The following is a 24,012-nucleotide window of genomic DNA, read 5'->3' as shown; positions in this document are numbered from 1 at the left end:
AGCTCTGAAACCACGATCCACAGATGATTAATCACTGCAACACAGACGGATTAGTGTACAGTCTGATGTTGGTAGGTGGTCTGACTGAGAAATGGTTTCTGCTGCTTTCTTCTATTATCATTATTTGTATCACTTTTATCAAGCTGTACAACAATTTAAACAAAATACACGAGTACAATGATTAGGTATATGAATGATATTAATGTTTAAATAACAGTCTGCTGTAAGATGTAAAGCAAAAAACAGGAGTGTTGATCAAAGACTGATAAAGTATCTTGAAAAACGGCGACATTTAAAATCCTGCAAACGTGGGCTCTGGTAAAACCCAATGAAAACACACCTTGTGAGAGTGATATTTGTAGTGCACTTTCAAAACAGTATGAAAAACGTGACCTTTTAAATTAGGAGGACTCTTAAAATGTTGAAAGAAAACATAAAAGTGTTGCACAGACTGTATAGGGTTTGTTTTAAATGCTTTCAGTTTAAACTTTGATGCTGCAGATACATATTTGACCACTAGATGGCAGAGTGAGAATGGAGCTATTCAAAAAGAGCTTATCAAAAGGTGAAGATTTATTTAAGACTGCAGACATGAACCAATAAAAAAATTCTGGGTTTTTGTGTTTTACAGAAAATAATTTTAAGTAGGGTATGAAGACAGTGAGTTCTAAAATAAAACAGTTTTAAGGCATTTAGACCACAAAGAGGCGCTTTCCACTTCTTTGTCTCCCACAATCAATAGTGACTCATTGTGAAAAATATCAGTCAGCATGTGTATTAAAACATCCACCAGTCAACTTTACATGACTTAAAAAACAAGGAGTTATGGAGTGATTTCCTCCATCAGAGTCCTTTTCAGCATGATTTGACACTTAAAATCCTGAACAGTACTTGATTGTTGTTTTTCCAGTTTTCTAAAATACTTCTGTGTAAAAAAACTTTCCTTTAAATAAAATAACAATCTGGGCACAATATGTGAAATAGATTACATATTACAATGAAAGACACAAAGGATTTTTCTTAAAAAAATAAATAAATAAAACTCAGTGTAGAGTTTTAACAGTTTCCAAGTAAAATACGTTCATTCAGCAACTGACTCAGTCTAAAAGATACCGGTGTAATACAAAGTACATAATTCATTAAATTTGCGGTCCAGAGAGAAAAAGGTGGCCTGCTTGTACACATTGTAATGTTTTCCAGCAAAGTTAAATACAAGCAAGCCCCCAATCCAGGGAAATGAAACCTTATAATGGGAAAAATGGATCCTCTTCTCACCTCACGAACATCAAAAAGTTATCACTGTGCCTCTGTCTTCTTAGTATATCTCAAATCCTAACTCGTGTTTTAAAACAAAGTAAATCCAACACCAGCAGGCTTATGAACCTTGTTCAGCAGTTCTTGAAGCAAAAACAAAGGATTACATTTCTTTTTACAACAGCAGCAACCCTCAGCTATCTAGGACACAGATAGCTCCTGTTCCTGTTCAAGATTCCAAGGCTAGATACTTAGGCCACTGTTGCTTCTCATTTGTAAAGTGTCAGGAGTGTACGCAGAGAAGTGGAGCAAAGATTTCACCTCTGATCCGTCCTTGGTGGTACCACTGTTCATGATGAAGTTCTGTATAAAAAATAAACTGTTAAAATCCCATTAAGTGTTCTGCTTCAGAGCAGTTCATGTTCTTCCATCATACAATCATTCCATCTTGTTTTGTTAGCCGGTGACCTTTTTTGTTATCTCATGTGACACTTCTTGTGGCGGTGGAGTTTTAACCAGGTGGAAAACTTTTCTCCACATGCACCACATTTGTACGGTTTCTCCCCAGTGTGTATCCTCATGTGTACTTTCATGTCTGTACTATGTCCAAACGCCTTCCCGCACACAGTGCACTTGTAGGGCCTTTCCCCCGTGTGAACCCTGCTGTGTCTTGTCAGTGATGTCGCCGTAGCAAAGTTTTTCTTGCACACAATACACTTGTATGGCTTTTCCCCTGAATGTACACGCTTGTGGATTTTTAAACATGAAGAATCGGCAAAGTCTTTCCCACACTCCTCACAGTTGTACGGCTTCTCACCTGTGTGAATCCTTGTGTGCTTCTTCAAATTTACCCTTGAGCTGAAGTTTTTATCGCAGACATTGCATTTGAATGGCTTCTCCCCGGTGTGGACACGAACGTGCAGGATGAGATTGTGCTGCCGGGTGAATTCTTTTTCGCAGACATCGCATTTGTAAGGCTTGTCATCTGTGTGAATCAGTGTGTGTTTACTCAAATCCCAACTCTCCCTGAACTTTTTTCCACAAGTTTTACATTCAAACGTCTTATCAACTGTGTGTGATTTCATGTGGAACTTGTAGTTTTTGAAATTAGTCATTACTTTTCCACACCGCTCACATTTATAAGGGTTGTCATCATTGGTACTTCCACCTGATGTGTTCATACCTTGATCCCTCTGTGGTGGATCAGTGCTGCCATTGGATGTTGCGCTCCCATTACTTCGTGTCTTGCGTGCTGTTAACTTTTTCAATCTTGTCAACTCAGTTTCTCCATTTGTAGGTTTCTTTTTTTGTGCTGACTCATTGTTTCTGGATGGAGTTACACTCCCATTATTTTGTTTCTCACTTTGTGATGTCAGAGTACTTGTTTGTGATATTGTTTTCCCATCCCTTGGTTTCTTATTTGGCGTTGGTTCCACACTTTCAGCTGGTTTCAGCTTTGAACTTCCATTAGCAAAAGAGGTTTGCTCACTGTTGCGTCTCTTTGTTGGTGTTGCTATCCGGCTTGGAGTTAATGTTGCTTTGCCACTGTTTGTCTTCTTCTTTGGTGTTTCACTTGAAATTGGTCTCCCATCTGAGCTTTTCCTATTTATTTGTGCCTTACTTTGTCCTTTCGTTTGCTCTTCATTGTGACTTTCCTCATTCAGAGTAACTTCAGGACCTTCAGCTGATGTTGAAGGCTGTTTAGTACATTTCGTTTTTGGTGTTGGTTCAAAACTTTTGGTTGCTGTTGTGCTTTTTTTGGTACTTTGAATAATTAGCGTTACCTCAGAGCTTTTATTTGACACTGTGGTCTTATCTGCACTTTTCTTCTTTGGCACAGCTTCAGCACTCTTACCAGAGGTTGTGTCCTCAACACAATGTGTCTCTGTTTGTGTTGGCTCAGGACGTACAGCTGTTTTTTTCCTCCCACCTGTATTTTCCTCATGTAGTACTGGCTCCTTATCTTCACCTGACGTTGTGTTATTTTTCTCATGTGGCTTTGTTTTAGAATTTGCAGCTAATATTATATCACCATCTCCCTGTTTGGTAATTAGTGATGGCTGAATGCTTGTGGATGATTTTATTGTTTCATTGTTGCTTTTCTTTTTCTGTGCTGACTCCCTGTTTGTAACTAAGTTTGGATTTTTATTAGCATCTTTGTCATTTGGAGTTAGCTTTGTCTCTGTAGCCGGGGTGCTGGCTATAATGTTGCATTTATTACTGGGTGTCAGCTCAGTACTTGCAGCTAATGTCATTTTCTCCACATTGCTCTTCTTATTCGGTGCTGACTCAATGAGTCCAGCTGCTGTTGCACTTCCACTACTGTGAGTTACCTTGTCTTGGCTCTCGGCTTCATTAGATTTCTGACACAGAATCCGTTGTTCTTTGTTTGGTGCAGATACCGACGAATTTTCCTTGTCAGACCCAGATGGTACATCTTTGTTTGAAACACTGGGTTGTGGGTCTTTATTTGTTGCACTTTGGTGCGGATCCAAAGGCTGAGACTGCTCTGAAGGGACACTTCCTTCACAGGGTGGCTTGGGGTTGGAGGCATTTCCCTTTTGTTGCTGTGCAAGCTGCCTTTTTCGCGGAGTAATGCATGCTTCTTCAAGTTCCTCTTTCACTTGTGAAGAAACTGAGGGCTCAGATGTGGAACTTGTGTTGTTGTTGGGGCTCGGCTGCAGGATCAGGCGAAACCCTTCCTCCTCTTTGTGAACTGATATTTCTGGAGGGAAGAAAGAAAAATAAGGATATGCCACACAAGAAGACTACAAGCCCTTGTTAACCAACTTTGAATTAAGAAAGTCTACAGTTACCAGGGCACAAATAAATAACAACAGTTACCCTTTGAAACCTTGAAAATACACAGCACAAAGATATCAACATTCTTTAGACCTTTTGTTTTTGAGGACAGTAATGTTGAAATAAACTAACCAACCTGTGAAGCTCCTGAACAAAACTTGGATAGTCTATAATTTACAATGTACAGAAATATCAGCTATGTAGCTGTGTCAGATGACATACTGAAGGGTATCAGCTGATTTGCAAATCATAGTAGCTAAAAAAAGTCTAATGCATTGCATGAATTCAAGAGTATCAAACCTAAAAGCCCCATGTTTAAAACTACCATAACTCTTGCTTCCACAGCATAAATAATATATATTTCATATGAAAAAAAGTCCTGTAACACAGTGCTGTAACAGAGCCTGACAGTCAGCCCTTTTACCCTTTTATGTTTTTTCAAAACATTTGAGCTCTTAGCATTAAAGAAATGACCTACAGTTAACTTGACAGACTCATTTGTTTTACGTTTTTTGTTTTTTTTTGATAATACTTTACTCAGACAAGGCTTGACACATTTTCTTTAAAGCTAAAAAAATTTAAAACAGGATGAAAACCATAGATATTGGTGGCAAAACTCACCCGGCTCAGTGTTAGTTATATCTAACATGATGTCACTTCCTCTAAGTAAAAGCCCCTAAAAGTGTGCATCACTCTTTTAAACAGATTTCATGTAAACATACCAGAACTGACAGGAAACGTCAAGACAGTTGTATTTTATTCATTATTTTCAAAATAAACATAAAGCATCAATATTAGGTCACCCTTTTTAAAGGAAAATTACTTAAACTTGATATAAATGGAGATTCCCCCCCCCCCCCCCCCCCCCCCCAAAAAAAAAAAAAAAAAAAAAAGAAAAAAAAAATTATTGTTTTGTTTAAAATAATTTTGATAAAAGAAAAAAATCCAAAGAGCTAGAAATTAATGTATTCATTTAATGCACAAGTCATATAAATGGGACATCCAATTTGTGATTTTTTTTGTGGGATAATTAAATTTGTTCCAATGTAACTACCGCAGGATATATAATTTCTGGTAGAACGGAAATGGGAATGCCCATTAGTAAAATAAGCTTGAGTGTAAAGATATTTCTTTTACTAAACCTTTCACTTAAGCCTGTGCTTGTAGCTGACAGGAAGAAGGCGGAAATAACTAGAGAAGACGGTTACCCCGCAATAAGGATCTAGCTGACACGTGTTGGCGTGAACATTGGCCCTGCTCCCAGGGGCCAAGGTTCAGCCCAGAGTTTCGCATAGAATCTGGAAACAACCATACATTTGTTGCGATGTAGTTGATACTTTTCGATTATAAATTGCTTTAATTACATGCAAAATGGTTAAACGTGTAAACACCATGCTTGCTAAACTACCTGGAGATGTTATTTTGTTGATACTTAATAATCCACTACACTTGTAAGATCGGTTCGAATAATAAAGTAATTAAGAAGAGCAAAATTATGTCGATTCACCCGCCCTGACAACAGAACTGACTTGTTAACCATTTTTGTTAGTTTTCCCACCTGTTCGATGTAACTTTATCTCTGGTGTTAAAATACAGTCCAGCAGGTTGCGTTGACGAGCGATTTCTGCTTCATACGCCTCCGTTTTCTTCTCAAAGACTCCCAGTATCTCTTGAGCAGCTGCTGTTAGTCTATCACAGACAAACTGTCTCATACTTTGGACAGAAGACATCGTGGAATTGGAAATCAAAGCCTCAGTCATCGCCTCATAAACTTCTGGAAACACTTTGAGCTAGCCTCTCTTGCGCTCCCATTTCCTGTTTACTTCCTTCCGTGCTGCATTCACGTTTTACTCGGATTCCCGGAAATGGTGTGTTCAAGAACCGTTTCTCATAAAAACTACCAGGGACGTTAACAAAATTTGTCGTTGCTTTGAAATTTTAAATAATATATTGTTGACTCTTTAGGAGTACAATGTAAATACACCTTACATGACTATGTAACAGGGTTTGTTCTTTTAAAGTAACTTCTTACAGTAATTTTGGCCACTTTGTGTGCTTCACCCATTAAAACTGTACTGTAAATAACAAGTAAGCAAAAAATTTAAATGCAATCTTTTTGACACTTAGAATCTGACTTTCATTTACCATGTTTCATCACAGGGTTGATGCAAAATCAGCAAGCACAAGACAACTTTTTTGAGAACCCGAGTTGTTTTGACTAGTCAGATAATAACAGTGAGCTTTTTGTGTGCCTGTTGCGTGCCTTAATAATGTAAAAAATAAAAGGTTAATAAACTGCCATGCAATTCCAAGAAAAAATAGATATTTAAACATGTGCCATTTAGTAATGGAATCCAATGTAATGCAATGAAATAAATGTTTTTTTCTTAATACAACCTCATTATACCTATGAAAACATCCCGAAAAAAATAAGATCGAGAAAATATGAGCAGATATTTGTGAAAACATTCATTTTTTATTAAACACAATAGTAAACATTTTGATACAGAAAGCTAAAGTCTACAGCATTTTAATTGTCTTTTAGTAATTTTGGCTGTACAAGCTACTATTTCCCATTTTACTGTGCAAGGCCATGTGCTTCTTTAGGTTAGAACAGGTAGTAAAAGCCTTATCACAAAACTTGCACTCATATGGTTTTTCACCTGTATGGATTCTGTAGTGAACTTTCAACGTTGTGCTGACATTAAATCTTTTTCCACAAAAACTACATTCATACGGCTTCTCTCCTGTATGCACGCGAAGATGTCTTGACAGTGATGAGTTGAATGCAAACTCCTTCTTGCAGTACATACAGCGAAACAGCTTTTCACCTGTGTGAATTCTCATGTGCAGTTTCAATTTTGCTTTTATCTTAAAACTTTTCCCACATAGACGGCACATGTGCTGCCTTTCTTCGGCTCCAAAATGCTGGTCCCTGTTCAGATCTGATTCAGAAAAGTTCCTTAAGTCAGACTCAGATTGTTTCCATTCATCTGAATGGCTGGAATGAGGTTCTTGCATTGCTGCACTTTGATTTTGGTCAGGCTCCAACAATATAATGTCATCTTCACTGCTGTTGCTCGCCTCGCAAACAGGGCTAATGTTAAAAACATCTGTATCCTGGCGCAGCACAACTTGGTCTTCCTCACATGTGATGCTGTTCTTGTCTTCTTCCTTTTTTATCAGTGGCTCTGGATCGGCTTGGTCCAGATAGGTGCTTTCCTGATCACACTGGTTCTGGTCAAAAAAGGCACCTTCATGTCCAACTCGTGGCAGTGGAACATCTAAAAGGGAAGAACACATTTATGTGCCAACAAGAAGGCAGTTTTAGTAATAGGGCAACCATCGTAAATATACTGTACAGAACTCAGACTCACATAGGATTAAGTTTGATCCAGAAACTTACGAGACTATAGAAAACATGCGAAACTTTTAATAATTTGTAGGTCGACTTAGTTTATTTTTATTCTAATGTTGTGAATCTAAAAGATTACTGTATGTAACTTTTCCGATAGAATACTATTATTTCTTTGTTTGTTGTTGAGCACTGTTAGCATGTAAGCTAATAAATACGTCCATGTTCCTTTATACATTCAGAAGCCCAAACAACGTCTATCGGGTAAAATCCCCTGATGATATTTTGATACATTTCTTCTTTAACGTATCTTCCATCAAAGTGTGAAAGAGGGAAAATGTAACACACCATTCTTTTGCAGTCGTATCTCTGGTTTCAGGACGGTAACCAACAGCCTGCGTTGACGAACAATCTCCTCTTTGTATACAAATAAAGTTTTTTCAAACACTCCGAATATTTCTTCGGCTGCCGCAGTCAGTCGCTCATTTACGAACATTTTCAAATTGTTAGCAGATGAAATTTCCATTGCGAACACGAAACTTTACGGGTTGTCAGATGGATACTCGCCGAATAATTTCACCCAGCGCTGCTTCGTCCTTTTTCAAACCGTGCCAGTTGGCCAACGTGATGGCGCATTACCGCCACCTACTGGTGTGGAATCTGGAACAAAAGTTTCTCGAAAATTCAAAGGACATGTGTGAAATATTAAAATGAAGGATACGTTGTGTTATTACCGACAAGTTGTTCTCTTCAGATATATAAAAAAAAACATTACGCATTGAGATTAAACCTGATCTGAAAAAGTCCTAGTCTTGAAAATCTTGTCCTAGTCTTGAAATCTTGTTTTTGAAAATATCTAAACCTCGTTTTTTTTCCTGCACAGTTCCACCAATACCCTTTCTTATTATCTCCAGCACTTTTTAGTTTATTCCATCTTCACACTGCTTCTCTGAGACTCAAGTTCCCCGTTTGTTCTTGTCTCACCTGGAGTTAATCTCTCAATAAAAATCAAAATAACTGTGGATGTTGGTTAATTAACTCAACACTCTTTTGTATTGTGGCTTGATATCTTACCAAATTGCTTTATGATATCGACAAATTAAAATAAGAAACTAACTTCAATACAATAAACCATTACTGAAGGTCTGATTAAAAACAGACCAAGTCCTGCATCTGCCTGTGAGGTTTTGAGGTGACAGCTGTGGAGGTCAGTTAGGTTTCAGTGGGGGAGGGAGGCATGCCACCCCTGATCATTCCTCTTTGCACCTACATCTTTCATTCCCCGCATCTGCTCATAATTTATTATAGAGTAGATTATAGGGTGAATTATCATACCATAACAGGCAGCTGAAGTTGTATTTTGGCCCTTTTCAAGTGGAATCATCCACATACTTTTTTCCAGGAAAATCCTTGGTGACTTTTAAGAAGTTTGGTAAGAACATTTAAATTGTTACTTATTTTGAAGAATAAGTCTACTCTACATTAAAATAATGCTATCTACTTAAAATTTTCTTTTGAAAAAAGTTCTTTAAAAAGTTACCAATACTGCACAATTATGAAATGTGATACAAAGAATATATGAAAAACAAAATTATGTGGCAATATTTTTATTAATAGGTTCGATAAACATTTAATTTACAAAAGAAGAATTACTTGGCAATTTTTTTATTTTTTTATTTTTTTTGGTCAGGCTTTGACGGTTAACCATAGGGGTTAACTTATTTTGCGTAGTTTATATTTAATTCCAGCAGATGGCGCTAGAACACCCCAAAGCTTTCTGCCAAACGTGTATCACTACACCAGAAGAAGATCCCGGCGGTTGTCAGGAGACGAGTACTACTTGCACTGATTCGTTGTATCAGTAAAAACCTCGAACCACCTTTGTAGCAATAGATCAGAAATGTCTTCACCTGAGCGTTTGAGGATTTTTGTAGCCGAACGACTAACCGCTGCGGCCGAGGAAATATTCGGAGCTTTTAAAAGAACTATCGCCGAGTACGAGGAAGAGATCGACCGTCAGCGCAGACTGTTGGACAACGTTTGGACACCTGGAATAAATATTCTGGGGACAGGTTTGAAAAAAATTCATAATGACATAAATAGGGTGACCATATGTTGTCTTCTGCCCGACATCCTCCTTTTTGGTCGTAAAATTATGCTCAGGGGATTCTATAAAATTCCCTCAAATGTCTGGGTTTTGCTCAACTTGCTCTTTAGACCTTCAGTATTTATAATAAAGCGCTGCACTGGGCCATTGGTATTATTCCGATTTACCTACCTGTCAAGATGTTGAGCATGCACGCCGCATGGTCATGACGTAAAAGACCCAGGGCACACCTCTCAGATCAAAACAGAAACATGCCGTGACTGCCTGCGCTGCGCTCTCAGTCAGAAAATGTAAATCAGCCCAGAGAATGAATGACCCCTCTTTTTTATTTTAATTTCCAAAAGATTACGTCTGTTTTTCCTTTATTTAGGTATGTTGTGACAATATTGTTTATATTTACGTTATTGAAATTTTTCACTTCTTAGAAAAGGAATGTTTTGAATAAATCAGAATCAGGATGAGCTCTCATTTCATTTGCCAAGTATCTTACGCAAAGGAGATAAGGGAATTTGACTTTGATTTTGAGCTTAACTCTCTCTGCAAATGTATGACTAAACAGTAGATATACGAAATAGAAAACAGAGATTAGATTAAAAAAAAAAAAGCTTTGTACAAAAAGAATTAAAATGTATACACATTTAAGTTACATGGTGCAATGAAGAAGGACATTAAAAAGTGCAAATGTGCGGTTTATAAAGCTTCTTGGTCATCGTTGAGTATCTAAGCATTTATGTAGTATGACCTCTTTTGGGGTTTGTAGAATATGGTCACCTGTATGAATTTTTCCCTAAGTCACTTTTTTCCTTTTCATGACAGTGTTCTCATTTTGTTTTTTGTATCCTCCAGAGCTCCCACAGCAGCATATCTGTAAAGAGGAAGATAAAGTCTCAGACCAGCAGTTCTTTGACCAGGAGAGGATCTCCAGTCAGGACCAAAAGGATCCAGAGCTTTCACGGATTAAAGAAGAAGAGGAGGAGCTCTGCAGCAGTCAGGAGGGAGAGCAGCTTCAACTGAAACAGGAGGTTGATACCTTTGTATACATTCCTGCCTATGAGGGGAGTGTTGACAGTGAACCGGTGCGGAAAAACAACCAACCCCTCTTTCAAAGTCTTCATGTAGCTGTGAGCCAAGATGACTCAAGGAGCAAGCATGAAGACTCAGAATCAGTTTATAAACACGCTTCTTCACAATCAATGACACATCACTTACCAAAAAGTGACAGTGACCACGCACACAGTCCCAGCTTGTCAGAGATCCACTGTAACACTCAAAAAGGTAAAATGCAATTTGAATGCAACACATGTGGAAGATCTTTTCGGTTCATGTCGCTTTTGCAGAGACATGTGAGCATCCATACAGGTGAGAGGCCTCATTCATGCAAAACATGTGGGAAAGATTTCAGACTGAAAGGCTCCCTGAAAGTCCACATGAGGATTCACACAGGTGAGAAGCCTTACCTCTGCAAAACCTGTGGAAAGAGATTCAGTGATGTGTCACTTTTTAGAAAACATGCTAAGATCCACCTTGGTGAAAAACCGTACCATTGTGAGATCTGTGGAAAAAGATTCCCTCACATCTCAGCTTGGAAAACACACATGAGAGAACACACGGGGGATAAGCCGTACGTCTGTGACACCTGTGGAAGAGCTTTTCAGTTTGTGTCCCTTTTGCAAAGACACGTGAGCATTCACACCGGTGAGAGGCCATTTTCATGCGAAATTTGTGGCAAAGACTTCCGACTTGACAGTGCCTTGAAATCTCACATGAGGATTCACACAGGTGAGAAGCCCTACCATTGCAAAATCTGTGGCAAAAGATACAGCGACGTTTCGTTTTTTAGAAAACACACACGAATCCACACGGGTGACAAATCTTATGAGTGCATGACCTGTGGGAAAGGATTCTTTAACGTTTCAGCTTTGAAAGCCCACATGAAAATCCACACTGGTGAGAAACCATTTGTCTGTGACACATGTGGGAGAGCTTTTAGCTTTAAAGAAAACTTGAAAGTTCATATGAGACGAGCCCACACTGGTGAAAAGCCATTCCTTTGCAAGATGTGTGGGAAAGGACACTTTCGTAAATGTGACTTGAAAAGCCACATGAGAACTCATACAGAGAGTAAGAACCCTGAAACAGGAAATCCAAATGAAAATGAGTAAAAAAAAGAAAATGTAGTGTTCACCTTCTCTTTAGAGTCTTTCAAGAAGACAAAAACACTAAAAATCAAATTAAACAGTAGAGCTGATACTTTTACTGTATTCTGTCATCTACCAATGATACACAGTTGTGGAAGCTACATATTGTAAGCCAAACATTTGTGTTTTTTATGTGATATATTGATAACTTAATTCATGATGTCTGAATAGCTTGTGTATGTGTGACCAACGGTATTTTCTGAGACAGTGCTCATGTCTTAAATAAAAAAAAAATTGTTGATTCAAAGTAAGCAGTTAAGGTTATTATATCACAGTAATGATGTATGTTTGTGCCAAATATCTTTTTATAACATTTTTTTTTTATTTATATTTTGAAGTACTTTAAACCCATGCACTTCTCATATATGAGAGAACTTTATGCAGCCTCCAGCTATAAGCAAGAGTTAACATTTCAGAGGAGCTGACGTCAATACTGTACATAATTATATCAAGATAATATGAATTCTAAAAGAATCAGTAAGAATGTAGTTGTATATCATAGTATCGCAATAACTGAAGTCCTTTATCAACATCTTGGACGTGTAATGGTATGAAAAACAAGGTCTTCCAAGCAATTAAAAGTCTAAGTATAATGTTATTGTATGTTTCCAAAACAGATGGAAAAGTTTAAAGATACAGTGGATATAGCAACATTTGGCAGGATAAACTTGGTTGAAATGAAATAACACCTGCAAAATTGTTGTTTTTCACTTTAAATGAGCCTTTTAAATTTATGGAAGGAGTGGCTCCTTATCATATTGCCCTGCCATTTCTCTACAGTAGCACAGAGCAGACAAACTAATAAGTTCTTCTCCTTGAAGGCCACCAACTGATGGGAGGAGTGAGCAAGTGAGCAGTTCAATCTAGAATCTGACAGCTAGATATCGCTCAATATTCCACTTTCTACAATTTTTACCTTGAGTGTTTGGTGAATACTGTACATAACTTAAAAGTTTTGCAAAAGCATTTGTTATACTTTCATGTCTTAAAGCACATATCTCATTGTATTTCTCAGCTAACGTTCGTCTTTATCTCTGGTGTGTTCATATAACACAGTGAATGAAAACACATAAAAACACATTTCTATCATTAACATATTTTATGAGTAAACCCTGTAAAGGGTTGTTTTTTTTAACACTTTATTTTTTTTTTTTTTACTGTTTTTCAAAGTTAAAGTGGTATTGCACATATTTACTTATCCGTATGGGCCAAATATATGACATTTTGATGTTAATGTATGCCTTGGGATATTAATTATAAGCTGTAAGCTTTAAAAGCCAATAAATTCCTTTGACAAACTGAGCCAACTGGGGTGAATTCTTTTCAAGATATTTATTCAAAATTTCTGGGCCTGCTACCAGCTCGTAATTAACTTTATTTAAAATGTGGGTTTTTACTTGGTTAGTACATAATTGGTTCACCTAAATGGATTCCCCCCCCCCACCCCCCCCCCCCCCCCCCCCCACCCCCCCACCCCCCCACCCCCCCACCCCAAGTTATGATTTGATCCGGAACCTTCCGTCGGTGTCGGGAACTTGAATGTTACGCCAAGCGGATGTAAACAAAAAAAACCTCCCAGCGCTACCTCTGCAAACCTGCACGGCGTTGCATTGGCCCAAGTGTGATGTTAATCTACGATGTCTTCTGTTGATTATTTGAGACAGTTCGTTAGCGAGCGGTTAACCGCCGCTGCTGCAGACATATTTGGAGTCTTTGAAAAAATAATCGCTGAGTACGAGGGAGCGATGGATCGTCAGCGCAGGCTGTTGGATGTCGTTTTAAACCCTGAAATAAAGATTAACAGGCTAGGTGCGTGACCCTGCTTTGATATTATACCGGAAAACACAGTAATTCCTTTAAAGTTGATGGTTTATTGCGAAAGTTGCTCGGATGGCTGGTGTTGTTATTAGTGCCACAGTAGTGTCATATTTCCTGTGTGCTTTCCCATCAGAGCTTCCACAGCAGCATGCCTGTACAGAGGAAAAAGAGAAAGATCCCACTGACGAGCTGCTCTGTAACCAGATAAAGAAATCCAATCCAGGCCCAGTGGATCCTGAGCCCCCAGAGATTAAAGAGGAGCAAGAAGAACAGGAGGGACTCTGGCCAAATCAGGAGGGAGAGCGGCTTGAACTAAAGCAGGAGATTGATAGCTTCATTTTTAACCCTACTTATGAGGAAAGTGACCAAAGTGAATCTGAACTGAGAACTTACAACGAGGCAATCCCCACCAGCACTCATGTGGCTGAGAGCCAAGATCAAAAAGGAGTCATGTATAAGGAATTTGGATCAGCACACAATGAGGAGCCACAACCAGAGACAAGTTTAAGTTACAGCTACAATATGTACAACCCTAACGTGGCAGAAACTCACCCTGATATCCACTTGGGTAAGAAGTCTTTCAAATGTGACACATGTGAAAAAGAGTTCACATGTAAATCCAAACTGCAGAGGCATCAGAGAAGCCACACAGGGGAGAAACCATACATGTGTAACACATGTGGTAAAGGATTCTGTGATGTTTCAGTGTTGAAGAGGCATATGAGCGTCCACACAGGGGAGAAGCCATGTTTTTGCCCTACCTGTGGTAAACGATTCAGTGATCTGTCTGTGTTAAGAAGACATATGAGTATCCACACAGGTGAGAAACCGTTTACCTGCAAAATATGTGGGAAAGATTTCAGACTTAGCAGCGTCTTGAAAGTCCACATGAGAACACACACTGGTGAGAAGCCTCACATTTGCAAGACCTGTGGTAAAAGATTTTGCGAACTTTCAGTTTTAGTGAAACACATGAGAGTCCACACGGGGGAGAAGCCGTTTACTTGCAAAACATGTGGGAAAGATTTCAGACAGAGCAGTTACCTGATTGTTCACATGAGAACACACACAGGAGAAAAACCATACAGCTGTAAGACTTGCGAAAAAAGATTCAGTGATATTTCTGTTTTAATCAGGCATATGAAGACACACACAGGTGAGAAGCCACACCTTTGCAAGATATGTGGTAAAAGCTTTAGTGACCTTTCAGTGTTGAAAACACACTCAAGTATCCACACAGGTGAGAAACCTTTTACATGTAGAATATGTGGGAAAGATTTCCGACTTCGATGTGTTTTAAAAGTTCACATGAGAACCCACACAGGTGAGAAGCCGCACCTCTGCAACACCTGCAGTAAAAGTTTCAGCGACCTTTCAGTATTGAGAAGGCACATGAGCATCCACACAGGTGAGAAGCCGTTTGTCTGCCAGACATGTGGAAGAGCTTTCCGACATAACAGTTACCTGACAGTCCACATGAGAACACACTCAGAGGAGAGGCCATTCGCCTGCCAAACATGTGGAAGAGATTTTAGACACATGAATTCCTTGGTGAACCACATGAAAATGCACACTACTTAGAGGCAATCTTACTGCATAACTTTGCACATCTCAAACTGGTATATGCCAGTTAGAAAATAGGAGCCATGTTAGTGTGACACATGTGGCAAAAGTCCTAAAATTTGAAGACCAATATGAAGAGGAAAGCTGAAAGTCTTGTGGGGGTATACTCACCCACTAAGTGAAAGACACATTTGTAGTTTAATATAAAACTGTTTCCCACCATAACTAGAAAAAAAAACAGTGTCTGGCTGTAAATTTTCACATTATGACTTCTGAATCACTTTTATTTAAGTAAGCAGAAGGAAAAGTGAAAGGTTTGAGCTTGGTTTTTTTTTTTAAGCTAAATCATGACATTAGCCTATATTTATTTATTTATAGACAAAAACAAGGGAATTCAGTTTGTAAATAATCCTAGCTATAAAATAGTTCTATTTACTTTTACAGAGAACACAAGTTTCAACAGAAAACAGAGGCTCAATATGACAGCTCAGCTGTAACATCTGTGAATGTGTGTACCTAACTACAATTGTTTCACTTGCTCTGTGTTTGTGATTTAAAGTCAATACCCAAATGTCTGGCTTCACTTTATATGACTATAGTGGTTGAACTTCTGTTTACAGTATTTGTATGACAATCATAATCTCTCAAAGAGATAAAAATGTTATATTTCATGGGGTAAAAACAAGTGTCTGTCAGCATTACAGTGATGTATGAGTAGTTCTTTAATACTGTGTTAAAAACCTCATCATCTTTGTAAGAAGTCAGATTCTACATTTGACTGTGACTCCCTCATGTATGTAGGATGGTCTGTTAAATGTAAATGTGCCTTCTCTAAATGCTAACACGTGTGTCTTTGTTGCTTGTTCTGCCTTAGAAACTAAATGTTAATCAAATGAGTTAACAGTAATCATTGATTTGTCATTAAGAATAACAAAGATTTGCATTATCAACAGAAAAAAATATATATCTCAAAGGGAGCTCAGTTAAAAACAAAACAAAAAAAAAAAAGAACAGCAACTACCCGAGGACTGAAATCCAAAAAAATAAAACACATAGACATATAAGAAAAACAGAAAGTATAACACTGGTGTGTCTGTCCAATAAACTCTTCACTGAGGTTTCAAATCAATAACCATAAATGTCTTCACTTCTGAACAAGTCTGTCTGTGTTTTGTTTTCATATTTTGATTCCAAAAAAGCGCAAGAAAGTAAATTATGAATTGGTAATTGGTATGAGACTACGTATGTTTTATGTTTACATGCTTGCTTTGGTCAGACGTTGTTGACACATGCGCCATCAATATGAACTTGACTCAAGCGACTTCCTGTTGTAGGTACGCCCCATTGGTGTCACACTCTAAACACTCCGATGTAACTTCTATTGTATGTAACCGTTGCCGCCATGTTGGAAGTGGCACTCGGAAGAGATGGTTCATTCGTGTGTTGCTTGGGACTGTAAGAACCGTGGTACTGTCCAAACCAGAACCCGGGGGATTACCTTTCATTGGTAAGTCTGAATTATTGTTTTGTGTGACATTAGCTTCAGAAGTAAATTATTTAACATTTTGAATAACGCTGCGGATCCACTGTCAAGATGGTGTTCCGGATTGAAAAGTTACGCCTGGTAACGGAGAATTTTGGATGAAAAATGTCGTCATTCCAACAGCTGATCGACTCCCGGAAACCTCCTTTAGAGACTTCCAGGGAATATGTAACTAACGAGTTAATATTGTGACACATCAAAAAGAAAAACAACTTGTAAATATTCGCGAGGAGTTGTTGTAATACACTGAAAGTCTCCAATTAACAGGGTCACTTGTTAAACTGAAACACCATCCTTCTGAACGTTACTATTTGACTGTTTGCAGAAGTGAAGGCTGGCTAGTCCGTGGTTTTATTTATTTTTTTAATGTATCCAATTTAACTACTTAACATTGTTCCATGCAACTATTCGTATTTAGCAGTTTCTTTAATATTTCCCTCACTCTTCAAGCTTTCCTAAAGATGTAAGGGTGAAGAAGCAGTGGGAAGTGGCCCTTAGAAGAAAAGGTTTCACTGCCAGTAGGTCGTCCAGAATCTGCAGTGATCACTTCAGACAAGAGGACTTTGACAGGACGGGTCAGACCGTCCGAATTAGAAGTGGAGTTATTCCATCTGTCTTCAGTTTCTCTGCTTACCTCAAAAAGGTAGGTATATATTATCAGGCAATTAAAAGTCAGTATCACACTATGCTGGGCTTTCCCCCGCATTTCCTAATGTCTGTTCAAGCTCTTTAAGTACTTTTTCCTTTCATTTCAGCAAACAGCAACCAGGACAACCCTTACTTCAAAAAAGGCTCGAGAGCACACATCAGAGCACTATTCCCAGCCTGTGAAAGAGACTAAACCTGTACTTGTACCTAATGTTGTAAGTATTAAGTACCTCAAACAAAATATGCCTCAAACAGCTGTGAGCCTTTTTACCCTGGTCATATTGAGAGCCACTCTCTGTGATACTTAGTAGACACACTCACATGTACACTGGCACATCATACCATCCTAGAATGTGCATCCTTCACACACAGCATGCTTTTTCTAATCCTACTAGGACCACTCCTATGCACTGCTTGCATCTCCCATTGATCTGAAGGCCAGACTAGACGAAGCCTTGGAAAGGGTGGAGAGTCTGGAGAGAGAGAGGAGGAATGCCAAGGATAGAGAACGGAGGACAAAGAATATTGTGCGTGGTCTTCTGGAGGATCTGAGGGAACAGAGCCTCATAATTGAAGAGCTGAAATCTCAGCTGGCTGCTGAGAAAAAGAAAAGGACTAAATCAATAAAGAAATCTTGAATTTTGAATCATTCTGTGGTGTTAAGTGTTATTTATACCAGTAATTTTACCCAACACTCAGTGGAAATAAAAAGCATTTTTTTCTGTCCTCATTAGCAGTATGCAACTCCGATTGTGTTTATTTATTTATCTTGTGGGATATGAGCTGTTTTATCCCAGGAGCTGGTCACTAACACCCAATTTGCCATCCATTTTTGGATGTAGTTAAGTAGTTTATTTTGAGGTTGTGGGTACTGTATTGTTCCATATCATGAAAAATCTTTGTTCAGTGAATCCAAACCTGGCAAACTATAAAACAATGATGTTTCTGAATTTAGGAGTGGGAAATGAGAAATTCTTTTACAAATAAGTTGAGTAACCTTTTCTTAAATCAGTTTTTCTTTAATCAGTCTTTTTTTGTTGTTCTCCATAAGTGGGACATAGTGTGTTACAAATAAAATCTATGTCAACAGGCCATGGCAGCATGTATTTGTGTGAACTTTACCTATTCCAATTGCAAAGCAGATGCTACTTTGCTACTTTGATACTACTTACCAAACATAATCTGATTTCACTGAGCAAAATAAGCATGGTACTCTACTTTGCTCTTGCATTTCAAATGAGTCATAAAGACTACAGAAGCACTGTCAGCAAAATGGGGGTGAAAAAATTTAGTTCCCATTTTACACAGAATATCTCCCACAGAATACTGGGTTGTGTCCTTAAGCATGTTAGTACTGTTAATAAATAAGGCATTGTTTTGTTTTCGATTTTTGTTTTTTTAAACAAACAAATAAAGTGTAGTTTGGTCTGATGGGTGGCAGTAATATATCTCCGAAAGCATTTCAGAAACACCAAATGAACCAATAAAGAAACACATCCGTTCCGTCTGTTTCTGGAGGGACGCGTTTTACAAACGGAACCAGTTCCCGTTTTGATCAGCCACCCTCGATTGTTTTGGGGATGCTTTGAGCAGAAGAGTAATGAGAAAATACCCGACGATTTACTAAAATGTTGGCGGTTCCTTGAGGACCTCAGTCGATTGATCTTAAGTATTTTACGTTATTATTAATCTCCGTCTTCAATACTGACTAAATGGGTGCACATTACTGCGCCATATGTAGGCAAACAACATTTAACGGAAAGACGCACATATTCGGGAAAAATCACCAAAGCAGACTCAGAGTAGTTCTTTTGAAGTTCTTGGAAAAGGTACGGTGACAGCGCTGTGTACACAGTGTCTTCCACTTTTGTTAATTGACGTTTTCTTTAGTTTTTAATTAGATCCGATGTGAACGTCAACTACATATCGAGTGCAAGACAGATGGATGGACTTTATAATCCCCAACCCGGGAAACTGTGAAGTTCGTGTTGTAGATCATAAATGAGGTGCAGGTGAAACGTATTTTCTGTAAATAAATTCAAACAATTGAGGATTTGCCTGCTTTACGGAGGTGAGCAGATTTATGGTGTTGAGCCGAACACAGTTTTCTGTATCTGTTCCTGTGACAGCTACGGCTGCACCAGTTAGTTGGAGAAGTTTTTTCAGCTGGCTGTCCAGCAGGTGCTAGAGAGAGGGATCAGAGCCGTTTACAATGGATAGAAATTTTCTCAGTGTTCTTCTCACAAATATTATATTGAGTCAAGTTTAACATGTGTAACAACGTCTAACAGACTTCTTGGTTCAACTTTTTCCTTGTAATGCTTCACTAGTTTAAATTACATCAAGGTAATCACCTCAGTGTACCTCTACAAAGTACCCTTACCCTAACCAAGGGTATTTGTAGCAGAGTAAAGTGATGAATACATTTATACATTGTTTCTTATAGTAGAAATATTTGTAGGCAGTCTATGGTAGTGCTGTGCATGTGACACATATTAAATAAGTCTACGATTTTTCTTTCAATTTAGCCTTTGCTCATTAAATTGGCTTTAGCTTACCCTTTTCTTTTCTGTTTCGTTTATCTGTATAAACTCCTCTGCGCTGATGAAAGTAAAGAGAGTCTTTTATCCTTGTTTTATGTTTGATAAAATTGGGCAAAGTAACAATATGTCTTGTATTGTTTCATCCACTGTCTCTCAGGTGAAGGAAGCCCGTCGGACACTGAAGAAACCCCAAGTAGAGAAGTTTGACTGTACCCAGCACAAGCAGACGTTCTGGTGCTACTGCTGTGGTGTGGAAGTTGAAAAAAATGTTACAGATGGCAACATGACCGTGCTGCATGGAGGCTTGTTAGAACACATGGCCACGTGAGTGTTTTTTTTTTAGTTTGCTTTCCCATACATCCCAGGGTCTCAAAGACCTGTTTAATAATATTTTTAGCCACACATACTTGTTGCTTTGAATTTGTTAATTGTTTGTGTTTGTGTGGTCTAAAGTTTTTGTTTTGTTTTGTTTTTGTTTTATTTTTTATTCTTTCAGAGTATTTCTGAGAGTCTGCTTTTGTTAGGACTAAAGATTTCCCTTCTCTGTGTTTGATTTGTTTTCAGTCAAGAACATAGAACAAATACTCACAAATTTTGGTGGGACAACAAGGCAGACCCAAAGCTTAGAGACAAGTTCATCATCCCAGAGGAAGAAACTGAAAGGTAAGTCTGAGGAGCTAAAGACTCTATTAATACATTTGTATCAATAATTTGTCAAATATAAAATCATTTTGATATATGATCTCATTTGTTTTGATTAGGTTTAAAGTGGAGGTTGCAAACGCATTGGAATCGTTTGTGGAAAATGAGGATGAATATATAAAACAGGTAACTCAGCAATGATTTTTTTGAAACACAAACTCTACTTTGAACTTGTTTACAGATTGACGAGAGTCTGCAGGCACGCTAGCTTTTATCTGAAGCAGCTCTGAGAACAGTGCTTTGAGCTTTTGGTACATTAATGTTTGGACTTCATGAACATATTTGCTAATCTTTAAACCGTATTGAGGTGTTGAAATATATTTTGGGGATTTGAAAACAAATTTCTTGTGTCTCTTTAGGAATAATCATCAGAACACTTTCAGTACACTATGAATGTCCAAATGATGCACAAGTCTATTTAATAGTTCTTGAAATATTTCAATCAAAACCAATCTGGTTGGCTGACTGATAATGCAATCCATGATGCTGGTGTTTATGAAATGTTTTTGCTAGCCTAATTGGACTTTGAATATGCTAGTGTGCTTTTTTCTGATTCTATTATCATGGTTGCAGCAAGCTGATCACATCCGGGCTCAGGAGAAGAATCGACAAGAGGTCCTTCAGTCTCTTTTAGAGGTTTGTTTTCCAAGGATGCCGTGGCAGTATCCATCAGTGTGGCTTACACTGTCTTCTTTTTTTCATAGTTCCATGTAAGATGATAAATAGCTCTATTTTTAAGATGAATGCGTCTAACTGCCAAAATAAAGAACCAGGGATCCTGTGTGGAGATTGTGTTTAAATCTGAAAATACTTGTGGGTAGAGCAGACATGCATTATGTGGCTGCAGAGATTTAAGAACAGGGTCATTTTCCTCATCAAGTTACAGTTTACACATATGATGATGGTAAAACTTGGATGGGATAGTAAGACCAAAAGTTTGAAAACAGAGAGTTAAAGATATGAGTTAAGATTTAGTACTTGGTTAGTGCTCAGACTTCCTCTATGAACCACTGTTGGCTTTTCCTGAATCAATATCAGCGTGATGCAGAGCCAGAGTTCTTCAACGGAGTCAGCGGTGCAGACCGTTCTACAGAGACTGCTGCCAGGTAAAACCATCCAGCTTCAAATTTTTACACTTTCTGCATTTCATAATTAACATGATCTGACTTGATGTGGTTTTTGCCTCTTCTTGTCTGCTCCCAAACAGCTCTCAGTTTACATCTCAGACATCCGACCAGCAGGCAGGGAGCAGTTCTGTGGACACGGCAGTTGAAGTACCGCGAGCTGGGGCAGGACAAGGCTTGACGTTCATAGGTTATCAGGTAGATGAAGAAACCATGTGAAGACAGAGTGCTCATGATAAACTGACTTTGTGTTTGTACACTATGGTTTCACTGCACTTCATCACCTGTTTTCTGTGTTTCAGGATTCCTCAAACAGTGGGAATGTCCATACAGGTACAAGGAAATTTTGTGTTTTGTTTTAGGAGAATAGTTATATTTCACTGTCCCTGCTTTTCTGAGTTACGCATCTGGTCTGAAATACATTCCCCAATGTCCTCATCAGTCTTCTTACACTGCTTTATCTAAATGTTATAAAACATTTACTCATTTCCTACTGTGTGTTCCAGGTAAAAAAACTCTGTTTTAGTGTCAAGTTCAGACTCAGTTCACCTTAATTGAGTAACTTATGAAAACTGTTCATGTATCTTCTGTGTGTCCCAGGTGCTCTCCCCCCATGGCTTCAGGATGATCCCTTGGAGGGAACCTCTGGAGCTGCAGCTCAACCAGAGATCGGACCATCGCTCCAAGGGTTCCTCAAACACAGTAAGAAACACAGAATAACATTATGTTTTGTGTCGCATAAGCTTGTCAGATCAACATACTGATTTGACTTAGAGACTACAGTAGTATTGTGGATTTTTCTCTTTTTTTTTGCAGAGGAACAAGAGAAACTAAGGAAGCTCCCACCAAACAGAGTTGGTGCAAACTTTGATCACAGCTCGCAAACAGATGCAAATTGGCTCCCATCCTTTGGCAGAGTCTGGAACAGTGGCAGACGCTGGCAGTCGAGGTGAGTCTTCAACCCTTTTCAATTAACCACACAGGCATGGCTCAGACAGGTTTGATATCTCTGGCATTTATATTTCAAGACATGTTTTTATTTCAGGAGACTGAACTGGCCAGTTAGCTTATTTAAGCTCATTGTCTGATATTTTTCCAACAGGCACCAATTCAGGCAAGAGGAGGGGCAGAAGAGGAAACAGAAGAGGAAGAGAGAGCATGGCACAGAGGCGTCAAAAAAAGCAAAATCTGCAGGACAGCTGACCAATTCTGACACTTAAAACTGAGTATGATGTGAAAGAATTTATGAGTTGAGGGATGTACTTAGTTTGCATGATGTAGATATTTTATTTTTTACTAAACTTTTGTGAAGTCGTCATTGAGATACTCATGCTCACTGAATACCCTGTTGTTAGTCAATGTTACATTAAATCAGTTCTTTCAAAACAAAGTAATTTAAACATGAGTAGTCAGACAGTACAATTTTAAGATTGGAAACAGACTTCTTTCAAACCCACCTGAGAAAATATGGATCATTGAGTGATTTTTCTGCCTATTTCTTGTTTTGGGTTAGCAAGTAAAAATGGCTTTGAGAGCCAAAGATTAGTACTGATTCTGAAAACTAACAGCAGGGGGCGCAGGCCTCTTTTCCTTACAACAAGAGACCATTTGACACAAAGGCCATCTGTTGATGCCAACATTTATATAACAAGATGATAAAACTGTGATTAATTTTTAAGGATGGGTGATTTTAAGATGTATTCGCATATCGAGCAGCTTTCAGGTGTTATAAAACCTCCAGCTATTTACATGTCTGTGCTGTGAAACTGTGCTTAAAGAGCTCTTGTTTCCCTTTTCAGATGTTAGAAAACCTATGGGAAATGTTTCTTACTTTGAAATAAAACGGTAACCTCCAGGATTTCTACTATTGAAAGCTGAAATGTCAACCTGTGTCAAATCCTTGAAAAGAAAGCTGAGTTTGATGTGTGTTCTGTGGTGTGTAGGGATGTATGCATGCTCTGCTGCTGCTGCTTTCTTGTATAAGTATGATTTGATATAACTATAAATGAAGTGTATAATGGTTTATTATATGATAAATAACATTATAACTGGTTTTGTGATACTTATTATCTAATTTAGTGCATTAAATAGCGAGGCAGATATATTAAATGCAACATCCGTGCATTCCACCCCCTGAGCTTTTACCAGGCCTTTCTTTTATCTGTTGAGGCCTCATCCTCTTCACTCCACTGTATAATCCGGCCCCAGTGTGCTCTGGGTAGATAGATGGGCGTGGAGCTCAGTGCAGCTGCAAGGCAATACGGGGATACAACGTGTGGCTAATCTATTCTTAGCAATGTGACAACATGGCAAAGGCTGATTCAGTGCTAACGACAGAAAAAGAGAAAGATTATC

General features: G+C 38.4%; 5 protein-coding genes across 6 annotated transcripts; 4 read left to right on the top strand and 1 right to left on the bottom strand.

Moving 5' to 3' along the window:
* Nucleotides 1-225: 225 nt before the first annotated feature.
* Nucleotides 226-8,069, bottom strand: LOC141790491 (uncharacterized). 2 transcript variants are annotated; one of them, XM_074670384.1, is made up of 4 exons: nt 7,760-8,069; nt 6,672-7,340; nt 3,760-3,761; nt 226-2,189 (listed from the first exon to the last, which is right to left on the bottom strand). In XM_074670384.1, exons 1-4 carry the CDS (start codon nt 7,935-7,937, stop codon nt 1,731-1,733), a joined length of 1,308 nt encoding a protein of 435 aa, XP_074526485.1. In that variant the 5' UTR covers nt 7,938-8,069; the 3' UTR covers nt 226-1,730. The 2 variants fall into 2 exon arrangements, with proteins under 2 accessions (XP_074526485.1, XP_074526484.1); XM_074670383.1 differs by lacking the exons at nt 6,672-7,340; nt 7,760-8,069 and adding an exon at nt 5,615-5,871 and having other exon boundaries at nt 233-3,979.
* Nucleotides 8,070-9,206: 1,137 nt separating this feature from the next.
* On the top strand, nt 9,207-12,811 carry LOC141791114 (uncharacterized). Its single transcript, XM_074671344.1, has 2 exons — nt 9,207-9,483; nt 10,365-12,811. Exons 1-2 carry the CDS (start codon nt 9,312-9,314, stop codon nt 11,678-11,680), a joined length of 1,488 nt encoding a protein of 495 aa, XP_074527445.1. The 5' UTR covers nt 9,207-9,311; the 3' UTR covers nt 11,681-12,811.
* A 467-nt stretch (nt 12,812-13,278) lies between these two features.
* Nucleotides 13,279-15,931, top strand: LOC141791113 (uncharacterized). Its single transcript, XM_074671343.1, has 2 exons — nt 13,279-13,525; nt 13,668-15,931. Exons 1-2 carry the CDS (start codon nt 13,354-13,356, stop codon nt 15,113-15,115), a joined length of 1,620 nt encoding a protein of 539 aa, XP_074527444.1. The 5' UTR covers nt 13,279-13,353; the 3' UTR covers nt 15,116-15,931.
* A 520-nt stretch (nt 15,932-16,451) lies between these two features.
* On the top strand, nt 16,452-17,966 carry LOC141791116 (THAP domain-containing protein 6-like). Its single transcript, XM_074671345.1, has 4 exons — nt 16,452-16,604; nt 17,091-17,283; nt 17,396-17,503; nt 17,684-17,966. The coding sequence occupies exons 1-4, from the start codon at nt 16,525-16,527 to the stop codon at nt 17,924-17,926; spliced, it is 624 nt and encodes a 207-aa protein (XP_074527446.1). The 5' UTR covers nt 16,452-16,524; the 3' UTR covers nt 17,927-17,966.
* Nucleotides 17,967-18,815: 849 nt separating this feature from the next.
* cenatac (centrosomal AT-AC splicing factor) lies at nt 18,816-23,705 on the top strand. The gene is made up of 11 exons (XM_074670290.1): nt 18,816-19,117; nt 19,989-20,155; nt 20,396-20,494; nt 20,593-20,659; nt 21,107-21,169; nt 21,572-21,639; nt 21,741-21,855; nt 21,960-21,990; nt 22,258-22,359; nt 22,474-22,606; nt 22,760-23,705. The coding sequence occupies exons 1-11, from the start codon at nt 19,001-19,003 to the stop codon at nt 22,875-22,877; spliced, it is 1,080 nt and encodes a 359-aa protein (XP_074526391.1). The 5' UTR covers nt 18,816-19,000; the 3' UTR covers nt 22,878-23,705.
* Nucleotides 23,706-24,012: the final 307 nt, after the last annotated feature.

The sequence above is a fragment of the Halichoeres trimaculatus genome, unplaced genomic scaffold (assembly GCF_033239565.1).
Source record: "Halichoeres trimaculatus isolate MK-OKI-2021-1 unplaced genomic scaffold, fHalTri1.1 fHalTri1_scaffold_5, whole genome shotgun sequence".
Lineage (NCBI taxonomy): Eukaryota > Metazoa > Chordata > Actinopteri > Labriformes > Labridae > Halichoeres > Halichoeres trimaculatus.
This window is presented reverse-complemented; position numbering and strand designations above follow the sequence as displayed.